At 43.5% G+C, this 17,831-nt stretch overlaps 1 protein-coding gene across 1 annotated transcript in view; it reads left to right on the top strand.

Moving 5' to 3' along the window:
- Window positions 1-8,970: 8,970 nt before the first annotated feature.
- Window positions 8,971-17,831, top strand: part of LOC148043109 (maestro heat-like repeat family member 5) — a 43,028-nt gene continuing 34,167 nt past the window's right edge. Inside the window, exons 1-6 of the mRNA XM_087728048.1 lie at window positions 8,971-9,024; window positions 11,083-11,190; window positions 14,693-14,809; window positions 15,314-15,436; window positions 15,990-16,139; window positions 16,957-17,076. Coding sequence (XP_087584174.1) covers window positions 8,971-9,024; window positions 11,083-11,190; window positions 14,693-14,809; window positions 15,314-15,436; window positions 15,990-16,139; window positions 16,957-17,076 — 672 coding nt within the window. The remainder of the gene's footprint in view (window positions 9,025-11,082; window positions 11,191-14,692; window positions 14,810-15,313; window positions 15,437-15,989; window positions 16,140-16,956; window positions 17,077-17,831) is intronic.

Genomic DNA, 17,831 nt, shown 5'->3' with positions numbered 1-17,831 from the left:
CTCTAGAGATTTGAGCTGCCCTTCACTTGCTGGACATTTTTAGTGCCACATTTACAAAATGAACTGTTGTAAGTTGAGAACTACCTTACTACCTGCTGGGCCTGGGTTTCGTTTTCATTATCCACTTTCTGCCAAGACTTTCCAAATTCTTCCAGCAGATGGTGGCAGCACATCATCTTCCGAGTCTTCCCTCAGACAAATTCTGTAAAGAAAATAAAAGAAAAATCAGAATTTGATTTCGCAATTTTGCAGTTTCCCAATATATACAGTATTCTTTGACTTTGGCTCTTAAGCTGCTCTCCATCACAGTCAATTCAAAGCGGTTTACCGCTAGTCCTCAGCTATTCATTTAACCAGTTGCTACTAAAATTAGCTTGTCTTTGGTTGTCAATCTTGCTTCTGAAAAAAATTCTCTTCTTATATTTATCATCATTAGTATTTTTTTCTTCTGTGTCCTAGAATCTGGGGTAGAGCTCATTCATCAAATTCCCTTTTCCATATTTCCTTCTTTCCACTTTCACCCACATTTGCTCCATTAATAAATTCATTTATTATCTTTATCTTCTATATCTTCATTCTCCCCTTTAATTTTTGGGCCTCCAACCCCATCATCTTTTGCTGTGAGGAAGACTAGTCTTTCCAACTTCTTCTCAATTCTCCCATATCCTTCCAATAGATTTTGAATTCCAGCCAAGATATTTTGGAATTTTAAGGTTTCCTCATCTGAATATTGATCCATGTTTTCAAAACAGAAGAATAAAAGGGAAAAAAACTAATAGCCAGTGCCACTCTAGCCTTCCAGGCCTCTTTTATTTTTTATTTTAGATTGACTTGAACACAAGTTCTTTTATGCTCTTCAAAGGAGAAGGGTTCTGTTCCCCTCCTTTTTTTTCTCCTGCCAAAATAGTTCTCAGAGGCACCTGTGAAAACAATTTGTCCCCTTGGCTCTTTATCAGTTTCTGTAAACAAATTGCAAACCCTTCAACTACAAAGTTAGTGAAGTCAAATAAGGAAAGGAAAGAGATATGTTGTTTCAAAAACCTCAGCCTCTGACTTCCGAGTGGCAGTGTGCTAACTTTTCACCTTCTAATATTTATCTCTGGCTTATAGGAAACAAAGTTCTTTAGGTTTCTTTTAGTGAGATTTAATAATAAGTAATAGGAAGAATTATTAAAATAAGAAGGAAGGTTTTAATCCAGAAGTCAAAAAATAAAGCAACAAAAAGCAGAAGAAAAAAATCAATCCGTTCACTTTAAGAGGAGAAATAAAAAATGTTGCGAGCACTTCAATCCACAAAGAATAGTTATAAAGAAAAAAAAATATTTCCACAGCAATCCAATTAGGGTTATTTTCACCGCTCAGTTCTTTTGCTTAAGGATCTAATTTGGCTTTAAAGAAAAATTTCTTTGGGCAGTCTTTAGCAAAAGAGAAAAAATACCTCACCAGATAGACTCATTTTCTCTTTTCACTTCCTTCCTGCCGGAGCGTCCCAATTTCATAAGCCTGGGGGCTGCCTGCTTACTGCCGGCTTGAAGCACTTCCCTTGGATCGATCAGGGACTTTGCGGTGTCCCTGAGTTGAGCAAGGCTTTGTCTTCCTGATCACCATCTCTATGGGATGGTTTAGGTCTCAATGGACTGTCCAGCAGCAAAAGTATCAATGGCAGTCTCGGAGTATTGAGACCGCAGGTTGTGACATCGCAACGTGTCTCCTCCTCACTCCCGATCTCCTCTGTTAAGGAAGTGGGACCAAGAAGAAGGGATTTCTCCGTAGTGGCTCCCTCCCTGTGGAATATCATCCCTGTATATCTATGACTGACCCCACTCCCCTCATTCCACTAAAAGGCCCTGAAGTTATAGGAGGCCTGGGGATCCCAGATGGAGCCCATCCAGGGGTTGGTTTGATGGTTGTCACCAGAGGAATGAAGTTTATTGATTAATTTATTGACTTTTTATTGCTGTAAGCCATCCGGAGTTACCTTGAGTGAGATGGAACAGAATGGAATGGAATGGAATGGAATGGAATGGAATGGAATGGAATGGAATGAATAGAATAGAATAGAATAGAATAGAATAGAATAGAATAGAATAGAATAGAATAGAAAATATGGAATGGAAATAGAACAGAACAGGAATAGAGTGGAATGGAATGGAATGGAATGGAATGGAATGGAATGGAATGGAATGGAGTAGAGTAGAGTAGAGTAGAGTAGAGTAGAGTAGAGTAGAGTAGAGTAGAGTAGAGTAGAGTAGAGTAGAGTAGAGTAGAGTAGAGTAGAGTAGAGTAGAATAGATAGAGTAGAATAGATAGAGTAGAATAGAATAGAATAGTTAGAAGGGACCTTGGAGGTCTTCTAGCCCAACCCCCTGCTCAGGCAGGAAATCCTACACCACTTCAGACAAATGGTTATCCAACATCATCTTAAAAACTTCCAGTGTTGGAGCATTCACAACTTCTGGAGGCAAGTTGTTCCACTGGTTAATTGTTGTAATTATCAGGAAATTTTTCCTCAATTCTAAGTTGCTTCTCTCCTTGATTAGTATCCATCCATTGATTCTTGTCCTGCCCTCAGATGCTTTGGAGAATAACTTGACTCCCTCTTCTTTGTGGTAACCCCTGACATATCGGAAGACTGCTATCATGTCTCCCCTGGTCCTTCTTTTCATCATACTAGACATACCCAGTTCCTGCAACTGTTCTTCATATGTTTTAGCCTTGTGGCCACCAAAACTGAATGCAGTTAAGCAGACATATAAATTTTCTAAATGAATAACTTGGACTAGAAGACCTCCAAGGTCCCTTCTAAGACTCTGATTCTATGTTCTATAGTAGCCCATAGCTACCACAGCTGAAGGTTCTGTGGGTTGAATAGCATGGAGCCACGTTGGAAACTATTCAAGATGTCACCTAAAATTAAACAGAAGTTTCCTGATAGTAACAATTAACCAGTGGAACAACTTGCCTCCAGAAGTTGTGGGTGTTCCATCAGTGGAGGTTTTCAAGAAGAGATTGGACATCCATTTGTCTGAAATGGTAGAGGGTTTCCTGCTTGAGCTGGACTAGAAGACCTCCAAGGTCTCTTCCAACTCTGTTGTTCTATTATTCTGCTGGAGATCAATGGATTGAATTGTTCCAGGAAAGGGTAACACAAACACACCTGTGAAAGGAGAACAAATCCCATCTAGGCTTCCACGTCTTACTTTGAGTGCCTGGAATTCTCCCAAGAAAGGAACCTGAAGGACGGTTGTGTTCAAAGAGTAAGTTCTCCAAAGGAGTGTTTGCACAACTCCTGAACATGTTTGCTGAATTAATCCATTTTCTGGATTTGCATTAGACCTTGACATCTCAATAAAGCAAGCCGGGTGAGGTCACACACACATGCTAAGCCACCAAGGCAATTAGCAAGATTAACTTTAAGAGAAAGGGACTTGGGGCTCTTCTAGTCCAAACCCCTGTGAAAGCAGGTGACCTTATACCATCCAGGTCAAATGGTTGAAAACTATCAATGAAAACTTCAAGTGATGGGGTACTCATAACCAATGTTCCCTCTAATTTTTTTTCAGTGTGTGCGGAAAAGTATAGTGTTTGAGAGGCACATTTTCATGCTGGTGTCTAAAGCCACTGAAGAAAACTCTGGAACCAGAAGCTGCATTGAATCACAAAAAACTTCACAACAATTTTATTTCTTTCTTCATTTAAGTTAACTAGTTGTCCATCTCACAAAGGAAGAGATTCTGGAAGGTCTGCAAGGAAACTAAAATGCAGGGAATCTTTGACCTGCGACCCCAGTCGGGTCCAAAACTTTTGTTGCTAAGCGAGACGGTTGTTAAGTGAGTGTTGCCCCATTTTACAACCTTTCTTGCCACCTTTGTTAAGTGAATCCCAAGAGTGGAATTAAGGAGAAACTTCCGGACAGTGAGGACAATTAACCCCTGGAATAGCTGCCTTCAGGAATCGTGGAAGCTTCATCATTGGAGGCTTTCAAGAAGAAACTAGAGAGCCCCTTATCAGGAAATAGTGTAGCTTCTCCTGCTTGAGCAGGGGCTGGACTAGAGGAGCTCCAAGGTCCCTTCCAGCTTTATTCTTTTCTGTTCTGTTCTGTAAGTTAGTCACGTGGTTGTGAAATGAATCCAGCTTCCCCATCGACTTTGCTGGTTAGATGGTCGCATAATGAGATCACGTCCCTCCTGGGACAGCACGACCATCATAAATGTGAGTCAGTTGCCAAGCATCTGAATTTTGATCATATGACCATGGAGATGCCGCAAGGGTCATAAGTATGAAAAACAGTCATAAGTCACTTTGTTCAGTGCCGCTGTAGACTTGAACTGTCACGAAACAAACTGTTATAAGCCAAGGACTACAAAATATCATATAAGATAACGTAACAAAACATCACGTAATGTCATATATCATATATCATGAATCCTGTATCCTGCATCATATATCATGTACCGTGTAAGAATAAAGTGGATCAGCCATAATCTTGGTTGGGGTCTTTGGAGATCCAGCAGGTGGAGAGCCTCCCTCCCTCCCTCCCATTGGGTCATTCCATAGGAGACCCCTGGCTTTGCTCCCCATGATATGGCCAATGTGATCAAGGGGACCCTCCATATCCCACCCCCGTCACCTGGGGTAGTGGGAGCCCCCTGGGGTCATGGCCTCAGCTGCCCCCATGAGACATAAAGGATGGTGTGATGTCATGGCCCCTGAGGGCAGACCGGGAAAGGCCCAAGGGAGGAGAGGAGAGCGGTGAAGCCTTGAGTTAAGCAGCTCTGCTTTCTCTCTGCTGCCTGTCGCTCGCTCTCCATCTTCTCTCTCTAGAGGAGTTTTAGTTTGGTTGCGGTGCCAAACCAGACAGTTGTAGAGGTACAAAGGACAATAATTCCTCTGTAGAATCAGCAGCTCCTTGGGCAGCCTGAGCTTTCTGAGTTGACCCAGGAAGAACATGGGATAGGTAGATAGGTTGATAGGTAGATAGGTAGGTAGGTAGATAGATAGGTAGATAGGTACGGTAGATAGGTAGATAGGTAGGTAGATAGGTAGATAGGTAGATAGGTAGATAGGTAGATAGGTAGATAGGTAGATAGGTAGATAGGTAGATAGGTAGATAGGTAGATAGGTAGATAGGTAGATAGGTAGATAGGTAGGTAGTTAGGTAGGTAGGTAGGTAGGTAGGTAGGTAGGGAGGGAGGGAGGGAGGGAGGGAGAGAGAGAGAGAGAGAGAGAGAGAGAGAGAGAGAGAGAGAGAGGAGATAGATAGATAGATAGATAGATAGATAGATAGATAGATAGATAGATAGATAGATAGATAGATAGATAGACAGACAGACAGACAGACAGACAGACAGACAGACAGACAGACAGACAGACAGACAGACAGACAGACAGACAGACAGACAGAACCACCAATGACCCCTCTGGAGTTACAAACCTTCTCCTTTGTTGATAGGATCTGCTTCCAGGTCTAGCATTCATTCTGCACGGCAGGATGTCTCACATGCTGAACAAGTTGCCCTTCCTGAAGAAGGACAGCCAGGAGGCCCATCCACAAATCACTAATAATGACCCACAGCGGTGGAAAAACCATAAAGCCCAATTCTCGGGCTCCCACCCATCCACTTCTTCAGCTGCTCAGCGAGCCACACAGGTTGTGCCTCTGCTGATGAAATCTTCTCCAGCTCCAAAGGAGGGCGGGAAGAAGATTCTGCTTCCAGCACTGGGGATGCCCGATTTGGCCCAGAAAGGAACTGTCAAGACCGCTCCGATGCCTCCTCAGATGGAGGTCAAGCATGGCCAGAAGGAGCCTCCTTCCCTGCCAAGAGGGCCTGAGACGGAAAAGGCTCAGAGGAGCAGCCTTGACCAGGGGAGAAAATGCTCCCAAGATGCCATCCTATCTTTATATCCAGGTATCTATGCTATAGGGCTGGGCTACCTCTGTTAGCAGCCTTCTCTGCAATGCGCTCTACATGGGGCAGCCCCTGAAGAGTGTTTGGAGACTACAGTTGGTCCAGAATGCAGCCGCGTGAGCGATATCGGGTGTACCTAGGTACACCCATGTTACACCTATCCTCCATGAGCTACACTGGCTTCCTATCGGTTTCTGGATGCACTTCAAGGTGCTGGTTATCACCTTTAAAGCCCTACATGGCTTAGGACCTGGATATCTGCGAGACGGCTGATAAGATCTCACAGGCTGGGCCTCCTCTGGGTGCCGTCGACTGGACAATGCTGGCTGACGACCCCTCAGGGGAGGGCCTTCTCTGTAGCTGCTCCAGCCCTGTGGAACGATCTACCCGCAGAGATCCGGACCCTTCCCACTCTCTCGGCCTTCCGAAAAGCCATTAAAACCTGGCTGTTCCGGCAGGCCTGGGGCTATTCACTCATGAATGAGGTCCAGCCCCATCTAGGTTTGAGTGTATGGTATGTTGCTTTTAAATCTGTTTTCGTTTTTCCCTATTTTATTTTTATTTCACTCTTGTATTTTTAAGCCACCCGGAGTCCTACAGGATTGGGCGGCATATAAATTTATTAAATTACAATTACAATTACAATTAATTCTCCTTGAAGGTCTTCTAGTCCAACTTCCTGCTCAAGCAGGAGTCCCTATACCATAACAGACAAGTGACTGTCCAGTCTCTTCTCAAAAGCCTCCAGTGATGAAGCACCCACAACTTCTGGTGGCAGGCTGTCCCACTGGTTGGTTGTCCTCACTGTTTGGAAGTTTCTCCTTAAGTCCAGGTTTCTTCTCTCCCTTGATTAGTTTCCATCCATTGCTCCTTCCTCTGCCTTCAGGTGCTTCGGAAAATATGTGGACCCCCCTCCTCTTTATGCCAGCCCCTCAAATACTGGAAGACTCCTCTCATATCTCTCTCTCTCTCTCTCTCTCTCTCTCTCTCTCTCTCTCTCTCTCTCTCTCTCTCTCTCTCTCTCTCACACACACACACACACACACACACACACACACACACACACAAACACACCGCCCTTCTTTTCTCTAGATGAGCGAAACCCAACTCCTGCCACTGTCCTTCATCAGGCAGGGAAGAAATGGCAGAGACCCTCTCAGCTCTTGGGATTTTATTTGCTGCTTTGAAATTTCATAATGTTTTAATCTTATCATTTTTTTAAAAAATGGCCACCCTAAATCAATCTTCATATTTCATGACGAATTTTATGTTTTTTTATATCTTGAATTCTCTTTTCCTTCTCCAGAGGGTTGTCTAAGGACATGAAGATCAGGGACTCGAGGCTTGTGACACAGTTTGACCCCTCCCTCAGGCTCAGCCTGGCCCTCCCCTACACACCCCTTTCCCCTCAAGCCCTCCAAGACGGAGTGGCTGTGGTTTCCATCATCCAGATTTGTGCATCTTGTTCCATCTTTGATGACAGGGGGAGAAATTTTAGCCCCCTCAGAAAGGGCCCGCAATCTGGACGTCCTCCTGGATACGCGGCTTAGTTTAGAAGAACACCTGACGGCCATGACCAGGGGGGCCTTTTACCAGGTTCGCCTGGTACGTCAGTTGCGCCCCTTCCTGGATCAGGATGCTCTGTGCACAGTCACTCATGCCCTCGTCCTTTCTCGCTTGGACTACTGTAACACTCTCTACATGGGGCTGCCCTTGAAGAGCACCCGGAAGCTTCAACTGGTCCAGAATGTGGCTGTGCGGGTTATCATGGGGACACTTAGGTGCTCCCATGTTACACCCCTTTTAGGCGGCCTGCACTGGTTGCCGGTTATCTTACAGGTGTAATTCAAGGTACTAATTATGGGTTCACCGACAAAAGGGCGAGTGACAAAACCGCGTCCAACTAAACTGCGATGATAAAACCGCGTGTTCTAAAGCACTCTGACAAATGAATGCTGAATCACGCTGACAACAATCGTGCTGTAAAACTAAAACTAAACCTAACCCCTAACCCTAAACGTAACCCTAAACGTAACGTTAAATCTAAACCTAAACCTAACCCTAAACCTAACCCTAAACCTAACCCTAAACCTCACCCTAAACCTAAACCTAAACCTAAACCTAAACCTAAACCAAAACCTAAACCTAAACCTAAACCTAAACCTAAACCTAAACCTAAACCTAAACCTAAACCTAAACCTAAACCTAAACCTAAACCTAAACCTAAACCTAAACCTAAACCTAACCCTTACCTTGTTAAATCGGCTTTCTGTCGACGCGCTATTGTAAAGCCCCCTTCTGTCTCCGTGCTGTTGTCTCCGCGCTGTTGTCGCCACGTTGATGACGTCGCGGTTTTAGTGACATGGTTTAGTCGGGTGCGGTTTTGAAGTTCGCCCTTTTGTCAGGTCACGTTAATTATGACCTTTAAAGTGCTCCATGGCTTAGGCCCAGGATACCTGCGAGACCACCTACTGCCACCGGTAGCCTCCCATCATCCAGTGCGATCCCACAGAGTTGGCCTCCTCAGGGTGCCGTCAGCCAGACAGTGTCAGCTAGCGACCCCCAGGGGGAGAGCCTTCTCTGTGGGAGCGCCTTCCCTCTGGAATGAGCTGTCCCCGGAGCTTCGTATAATCCCCGACCTCCGGTCCTTCCGATGCACCCTAAAAAGTTGGCTTTTCCAGCAAGCCAGCCTAGCCTGAACAAAACAAAATAAATTATTGATCATTGTTAATTTTAATTTGATTTTTTTAAAAAAAAAAATGTCATTGTCAATTTTAATTGGGTTTGGGATATTCTATTTAATTTTTTTTTTAACTTTTGTAATATGTGTTTTTTTAATGTTGTACGCCGCCCTGAGTCCTTGGGAGAAGGGTGGCATATAAATCTAATAAACCTAAACCTAAATCTAAACCTCTTCCCTTCAAGAAGGCCCCTCCCATCCAATTGCCCCTCGATCTCATCCTGTCTCTCCTTCCCAGAACTCTCGGATGAACACTTCCGGTATTTGTGGGAGAGCAAGTGGTGGCTCAAAGGAAAATCGGTCAAAGAAATCTTGGCCTCGATGGAGGATAAAAAAATATTGGATACCATCTTGGAACATCTTCAAAATCCCCAGGTAAGCAGCTGGGTTTGTGTCATGGGGGGCCCGGAGGTCCTTTGTGGAGAGATTGCAGAATCCACTGCTGCCATGATGGAGATAATTGACCCCCAAAGCTGACAAAGGTGGTTCTGGAGAAGTGGCTGAACAATGGGGCCCTTGATGGGAGGAGCATGGAAGGACCATGGAATGATCACCTGAAACATTTCGGACTCCGCCTGAACATCAGGACAATGCGGTCCTTAGAGTCTGTCACCAGCCCTGGAACGCTTCCAATCCATGGAAAAAACCCAAAGAAGGTGGAGATTTTGGGGTATCTGGGATCCCACCTCCAAGGCAAAGGTCTTCTGACCCAGGCTTCCTTAAAAAGCAAGAACCAGAGTCTTGGTCACAACTGTAAATTCCTTTCATTGAGAGTCAGCCAGGCTTGGCAAACAGTCTTTCAGAGGAATATTTATCTACACTAACCTTATCTCGCTTGGAGAGCTGCCAAATAATCAGTTTCCAAACACAGAGGAAGGCAACACTTGGCACAGAGTCTCTTATAGTCACAAAAAGAACTTTCTACTCTTGAAACAGCCCGCCGACCGAATGCCTGAGCCCTCATTTGAGTTTCCCTCAGTCCTCAGGACTGACCCATGTTCTTCTCCAAACTTCTCATTGTCCCACTCTGCTGCCAGCTCCACTGGAGGGCCACAACAAAAGGGAACATTAATGGCAAGGTGCAAGCAAGGGTGAATGCAGCCTGGATGCGTTGGCGAGAACTCACTGATGTGTTACGGGACACACAGATGCCAACCTGTCTTGAATCTAAGATCTACAAGACAACCATCCTCCTGTTGCACTGTATGGTTCTAAATGCTGGGCAGCAACAGGAGGGAACAAAAGCTGTCTCCATACCATGGAAATGTGAAGGCTCCATTGTATATAGGGCACCTCCCTTCCTGACCACATCACACATGACACCATTTGACCACAGTTTGGTGTGGCACCAATTACAGAGTAGCTGAGAGGTCCGACTCCACTGATAAGGACATGTCAAGAGAGCAGCACCTTCCACCGTGGCCAAGGCTGCCTACCAATTAGAAGTCAATGACTGGTGACCTTGTGGGCACCCAAAACAGGGATGGCAAGAGGCCATCAACAAAGATATGGAAGCCACAGGCTTTCTCCCAGGCGATGCAGGTGACGGAGCAAAGTGGCCCTCAATGATCCAAAAACCAGACCCTGAACCTGTGGGAATACAGGGAGTTAGGAAGAAGAAGATGGGGCCCTTGGTGCTCCCTGAACTGGGTTCTTTAGTTACACACATTTCATGACCCAACTACATCATCAGTGCTGGTGAGTGTGTTGTTTGCTCCCTGCTTATTTGGGGCAAGCTACTGTGTATAAACAGAGAGCAAACTTCACTCCCTTCTAGCTCTGATTATGTTTCCTAGTTGGGCCATGAAACATCTGCAGGAAAACCCTTCTTCTCCTCCACTCTGAAAACCTTGTACTCCCTTGTACTACTGACAATGTTCCCTATGTGAGGGATGTCTGAATTAATCATGAGCCTCAACCCAACTTTCAAAAGAAATCCAGTTGTTTATTAGGAGCTTCATATCCACCCCATCCAATTGGAGCCAACTCTGACCTCACTTTTTGCATGTTAAATCTGACCCTGTTTCCCCCCCCCCAAGGTGGGTCATCAGTCACATTTCCCAACTAAGCAATTTCGCAGATTGTAGATGTTGATAAATCAAGGACTACCAACCTTTGGAGACAGGTTGTTTCCTGGCCATTCCAGACAGAGGAAGAAAATCCAAGCTCTTCATCTCACCATTTGTGACAGAGCTTTTCCTTTCGTTCCTCTCAAAAGCTCCCTTGGCTCCAGCTGATGCAATCTGGATGGTCCTTCTTAGGGGGCTTCATGTCTGTCCCAGCTAGAAAAGTCGAATCAATGATCCGATGCACCCTGAGGCAGAAGGGAGACCAACCCTCCCCTTGGAAACACAGAAAAACGTCTTCCTTCTTCTGCTCCTTCACTTCCTCACAACTTCTTTTTTGTTGTCCTTGTTGTCGTTGTCAAAGCAGATTCCTGAAGACCACAAAGTCACCAGGGGGAAAATGTGTGGATGGCAGCTCATCAGCCAGAAGCCTTTAAGGCAACAAAGCGCTTCCTACTTCTGGTCTAAAGAGAAGGTAAATATGCTGAGCTTTTCCCCTTTTAGGGCATCAGTTGTCTTAGACAAAAGTCAGAAAAGGACAACTTGCTTATTTCCATCAATTTTTCTCTTTTCTTCTTCTGTGCTTTGAAGTCTAGGGTAGAGTTCCAATCCATCCATCTCCCCTTTCCATATTCCGCTCTTGCCATTACCAACCATGATCACTTTGTTGTCAGTATCCACAGTTTTCTTATCTCTTTGCTCATTTTTTCTTTCCATCTTTCGAATCCTGTCCTTCACTTTCTTCATTTGCTAAACATCCTCAGTTTTTCCATCGGATTTTTCTGCTTGTATTCCATATTCTCCAATCTCTTCAATTCTCTCTGTCACAACTAATAGATTTTGAATTTCAAACATAACCATTTGCAATATTACAGTTTCTTTTTCCTGCTGGGCCATTCTTTCAATTTTTCAGATACTGCCACTATAGGGTTCAAGGCTATTTTAACAAACTTCAAACAGGTTCATTTATTATCTTTCAAGTCACAATGTTGTCTTCCCTCCAATAGTGATCAAAGAGAAAGAAGAAAAAAGAATTTATCCAGCCTCCAGCCTTTAAGTGGCAGCGTAACTGCTTTTCCTCCTGTTGTTACAACCCTCTTTATAATCCTTATTTTCTTCTTTATATTCCAAGCTTAAGAAAGAAAACAAACCCTTAAATGAAGATCAAAAACAATCCAATCAATCAAATCAAGCATTATAAAAAAAGAAAAATTTTAATCCATAGGTGTAAGCAAAAGTGAAAAAAGAAGAAGAAAAAATTAATCCATTCAGTTTAAAAAATAGGGAGCCCCTGCAAAAGTTCTATCCATGAAAAAAAAAGAAATTAGAAACTGGATAATGCACTAAGTTCAATGCAGATCAATCTCGCCGCCTACAGTCTTTTGTCTTCAATCTTAACTTAATTTTTTTCTTGGGTAGTCTCTTTTTCTAATAATAAAATTTCCTCACCAATTCGACACACTTTCTCTTTCTGCTTTCTTCCCATTCCGGAGCTGTCCCAACTTCAGCAGCTTCCTTAGCTGCTTTTCTGTCACTGGGGAAAAAGGCTATTCCTGGATCTTTCAGGAACTTTGCGATGTCCCTGAGATCAGCAGGAGGTGCCTTCTCAATCACAGTCTCTGCAGGACAGTTTAGGTCCAAAAGGACCGTCCAGTGGCAGGAATTCGACTGCGATCTTGAAACACCAAGATCGCACTTCGTGCCGTCGCGATGTCAGCTCAAGGTTTTTTTTTTCTTAAGCTTGGAATATAAAGAAGAAAATAAGAAGGATTATAAAGAGGGTTGTAATAACAGGAGGAAAAGCAGTTATGCTGCCACTTAGAGACTGGAGGCTGGATACATTGTTTTTTCTTCTTTCTCTTTGATCACTTAAGATTCAAGGTTCTTTCAGCTTGTTTACTGAGAGTGATAGTTGGAAGAGCACAAGTTGTTTATACAGGTGCCTTTTGAAAGTTCTATCACTAGCTATTGGAGAGAAGACAACATTTTGACTTGAAAGATAATAAATGAACCTGTTTGAAGTTTATTAAAATGGCCTTGAACCCCATAGTGGCAGTATCTGAAAAATTGAAAGAATGGCCCAGCAGGAAAAAGAAACTGTAATATTGCAAATGATTATGTTTGAAATTCAAAATCTATTAGTTGTGACAGAGAGAATTGAAAAGAGATTGGAGAATATGGAATACAAAACAGAAAAATCTGGAGAAACTGAGGATGTTTAGCAAATGAAGAAAGTGGAGGACAGAGTTCAAAAGATGGAGAAAAAAATGAGCAAAGAGATAAGAAAACTGTGGATACTGAACAAAGTGAGCGTGGTTGGTAATGGCAAGAGTGGAATATGGAAAGGGGAGATGGATGGATTGGAACTCTACCCCAGACTTCAAAGCACAGAAGAAGAAAAGAGAAAAATTGACTGAGATGAGGAGAGAAATCGTGATAGAAGCACTAGTGATAACCAAAGATAAGCTGATGGAAAGAGCAGGTGTTGGGTTTCAAGCTTTTGTGAGATACGAAAGGAACAGCATGTTGCCTAGGAAGTATTATGCAAGATTTATTAAGAAAGTAACTACAACATTAATGCCACAAATGGCAAGAGATATAAGACCGTACGATTGCTGGAGGGATACAGGTTGATGCAATGAAAATGTATAATAAAAATTAAGGTAAATTTAGTTTATTAGTAATATGTATAAAATGAAGCGACAATAGCTATAGTTAAATAATGATTAATAATGATAGCAATACACATAGATATATTAGTTTGATAATATGATATTTTATATAAACAATATATGGAGATTATGAGAGGAGGTTTAAAAGCTTTATCTAGAATATGTTATAAAGATGCATTGTGATTGGATGATTTTAGGATGATTTAATGGAATGTTATCATATAATCCTATTCTAGATTTTGAATATTATGTATAAAAGGACGTAAAAACTATTATAGTCAAATTAATGTTGAGATATAATAATTGCAATATACATGAATATAGGTGGATTTAAAATATGTGATTTGATATGAAAAGCAGGTGATGACTAAGAAGAGATGCATGGAAGTACTGTAAGCAACTGACACACTTTCTACAATTTGAAATGGAAGATGGCTTTTTTATTTTCATTTTTGTGTTTGTCCTTGTTCAGAAACAAATAAAAATTGTTTTTTAAAAAAGGACAAATTCCTGTAGCCAATTCTCCACTGGCCTCTAGTCACGGCCAACTGGCTGTGGGTTAATTCAACAATTCAAATGTTTTCCAATAATGTTAAAAGTCATTTTAACGTTTGTCATTTCATTTTGTCTCTCCTTTGGCATCCTTTCTTTGATGCTCATGTTCCACATTTCTTCGATAGTAGACAGACAAATGAGCATTAGAATTACAGACTTGGAAGGGGGCTTGGAGATCTTCTAGTCGAACCCCTTGCTCAAGCAGAAAACCCTTTTCCATTTTAGCAAATAGTTGTCCAATCTCATCTTAAAACCGTTAAGTGATGCAGCACTCACAACTTCTGGAGGCAAACTGTTCTACTGGTTAATTGTTTTAACGGTTAGGAAGTTTCTACTTAGTTCTGGTTGGCTCACGCCTTTATTAGTCACAGAATAACATAATAAGAGAGTTGGAAGGAACATCGGAGGTCTTCTACTAAGATCTTCCACTAAGAAGTTTCTACTTAGTTCTAGGTTGGTTCTCTCCTTGATAAGTTTTCATCCATTGCTTCTCGTCTTGACTTCTGGTCCCTTGGAGAATAGGTTGACTCCCTCTTCTTTGGGGCCACCTCTGAGATATTGGAACACTGCTATTAGTGCAACTCTTGTTCCCTGCAGATTTGCCATGGCGAGTAAGCCATGCTTAGTTGGAAATGGCTCTGTGCTTGACCATACTTGCTCCTTTTCTGATCATCCGTTATCCTCTCCTTCCTTTTCCTGGATGATGGGTGGAGCTCCCTCAGACTCACAAACTCTTTTTCCAACCTTCAGATAAACCTGTACAAATATTATGGCTTAAAATTGAGAAATACCAAGGAGAAGGACATTGTGAAAGATCACCTCAAGAAGCTTCTGGCAATCTCATTTGAAGATGAGACAGACAGAGAGGTGAGTGGGAGTGGGCTGCCTGTGGGGGCTGAGACCTCCAACTTTGTGGGGTCCTTGGTGCTCTCTGCGCTTGGTTACAAGAAATGTAGACCTTTTGTGACCCAACTAGGTCATTTCATCAGTTCTAGAAGGGAACAGGTTTTGAAGAGAGGAGGTGAAGGGAGGAGAAGGGAATAGGAGAGGAGAAGGAGAGGGAGGAGTGGGAGGAGGAGAACTGTGGGGTTTTTGAAGGAAGAGGAAGAAGACTGTGGGGTCCTTGGTGCTCTCTGTGCTTGGTTGCTTTCTTGCAGACATTTTATTACCCAGTTAGGTAATTTCATCAGTGGTAGAAGGGCCTGGGGCTTGCAAGGAGGAGGAGGAGGAGGAGGAGGAGGAGGAGGAGGAGGAGGAGGAGAAGGAGGAGGAGGAGGAGGAGGAGGAGGAGGAGGAAGAAGAAGAAGAAGAAGAGGAAGATTAAAAAAAGAAAATGCAAATGTCCTAATTCACAAGCATTGCTTTGCCTAGGGAATCTCGGAGACCATCCACCTCGCTGCATTCCATCATCTTCCAGAAATCCTCCTAGTCCTTAGGGAGGTCGGTAACATCGCACAGCCCAAGAGACCATCTCTCTTGGAAGGCTCCCATGAGGTAAGACCAGGGATGGGGTTCCAAGGTCCAAAACTCAGTAGAGAAGAAGGCTGGGGGATTCTGGGAAGGAAAGTCCTAGATGTTTAGAAGGATGGATGCTCCAGGCCATCTGGTCTCTTCAGACTAGTCATAGATCTCAAAAACCTGAGACCAGCGCTGAGATTGTAGGTGGGGCTGGAAATTCTCCACCTCCATCTCCTGGAGGACCATTTTATAAGTCTAGAGAAGATCATGAATTGCCCAACAAATGTCTCAAGTAGATTCAAAAGTGCTTTTTCAAAGGTCTTGGACTTTGTTTTTCCTTGAAGACATTTCACTTCTCATTCAGGAAGCTTCTTCTGTTTTGACCAAAGTCAGAACTGAAGAAGCCTCTTGGATGAGAAGCGAAAATTCTTCAAGGAAAAAAGAAGTCCAGTTGCCTTTGGAAAAAGCCCCTGTGGGACAACCATGACCTGGATGACTAAGAATCTCCATCTGCTTCCATCCATGGCTTCTTGTCTTGTCTTCTGGTGCTTTGGAAGAGAGTTTGACCCTCTCATTTTTGTCCTGGCAGGACCCACAGTATGTGTCTGATAGAAGGATAAGGACAACATTAATCCTCTGCTATGGACAAGCAGCCCAGGGATCCTCCCCTGAAGACCTGAGTGTTTTCATCCAACCCATCATGTCCGACATTCTCGTCCAGTACTCCACCATGAACAAGGTAGGCTGGTTTCCACCCTCATGTCAGTGCTGGCAGAACTGTTGCTTTCCTCTTGTTAGTTCCTTGATCTGTTGTTTATTGCTGCCTTGTTTGTCTGGGGTTAATCCCTGCTTCTCTGGATTTCAATTGATGGTGAAAAAATATAAGAAATGTCTGTAAAAACCAACCAAGCTCAGGGAGCACCAAGGGCTCCACAGTTCAACCCTGAGCTACAAATATCCCCTTTTGGTGAACAAGGACAACCTGATTGCAGTTCTTAGAGGTTGCTGGGGAGAATCTGGTTCAACATGTGTCCTCCAGCCCCCAGTTATGCCTCCCATTCAGATCTGCTTCCTGTTCCAATTGCCCTGGAGATGATGAAATGCTAGTGGTTTCTTTATCTATGGTCATATCACATTCATTACACTCAAGGCAGTGCATTATCCTCTTTCTTCCTTTTCACACAACCACAAAAACCCTGTGATGTGTGTTGAATTGAGAGAGAAGAACTGGGCCAGATGTTGACTCACCCAGCTGGCTTTCATGTGGAAGGTGGGACTAGAACTCACAGTCTGCTGGTGATTGGCTCAGACATTTGACTTTCATGGCTATACTGGGACTAGAACTCTCCATCTCTTGGTGATTGGCCCAAAGTCTCTCAGCTGGCTCTCATGCCTAAGGCGGGACTAGAACCCAGAATGTCAAGGGGGTATTTTGATTGGTAGCCCCCCGGAGTTCAAGAAAAGACAGTCAGCTACGTAAATGTTGAAATAAATAGATGCACCCTCTTCCTCCTGGTGTCTTCTCACCTCACCCTCTTCCCACTTGGGTTTCCCAGGACGAAGGCCTGAAGAAAGCCTTCATGAGGTCCATCATCATGGTCACTAAAGCGGCTGCCTTCAGCAGGAGGCAAGACTTCCATCTACCCTACAAACAGGAATTGGCCACCAAGATCATCGTAAGTGGGGAGGAGGGCAGGTTCTCCTGGGTGCATTTAAGTTTGAAAGAGAATTTTAACTGAATTGAGTTCCAATCAATTGGGCCCCAAACGATTCTGTTGCTAAGTGGGACAGCTGTTAAGTGAATTCTGCCCCATTGTATGACTTCTCTTTCCTCCGTTGTTAGCTGAATCACTGCCGTTAAATTAGTCACATGGTTCTTAAGTGAATTTGGCATCTCCTTTGTTTTTATTATTAGTATTTATTTTTATATCCAAAGACAGACAGACAGACAGACAGACAGAAAAATAGACGATAGATAGATAGATAGATAGATAGATAGATAGATAGATAGATAGATAGATAGATAGATAGATAGATAGATAGTGTTCTGACCCCCACCTCCATCCAGTAACGAATGCCGAGACAAACTTAACTGGAATGTACTTTATTAGCAAGACACCAAAACCTTGGTGGCTGAAAGCCAAGCATAACAACAGATAAGCACCTTGGCAGCAACTCAGACAAGCCTCGGCAGCAATCCAGCCTGCTAATCAAGTTACAAAAGTTCTCCAAGTTGTAGTCAATGCGTTGACTTCTGCAAGAGGGGTGTGTGCACAAGCAGTCCTTTTTATAGTCTGGAGAGGAGCCTAATGACCACCAGCTGAGTGCAATTACCTCCTATAACTGTACAACTGTTCCTGATGCCTAGTAGCTCTTCGGCGCCGAGCATCCAGGAACAACTCACTGCTGACCTCAGGCTCACTCTCCCTTG

Source organism: Thamnophis sirtalis, unplaced genomic scaffold (assembly GCF_051295495.1).
Source record: "Thamnophis sirtalis isolate CommonGarterSnake01/CBP01778 unplaced genomic scaffold, rThaSir2_p1.2 scaffold_13, whole genome shotgun sequence".
In the NCBI taxonomy this organism is placed as follows: Eukaryota; Metazoa; Chordata; class Lepidosauria; order Squamata; family Natricidae; genus Thamnophis; species Thamnophis sirtalis.
Note: the sequence above shows the minus strand (reverse complement) of the source record. Positions and strands in the feature narration are given on the sequence as shown.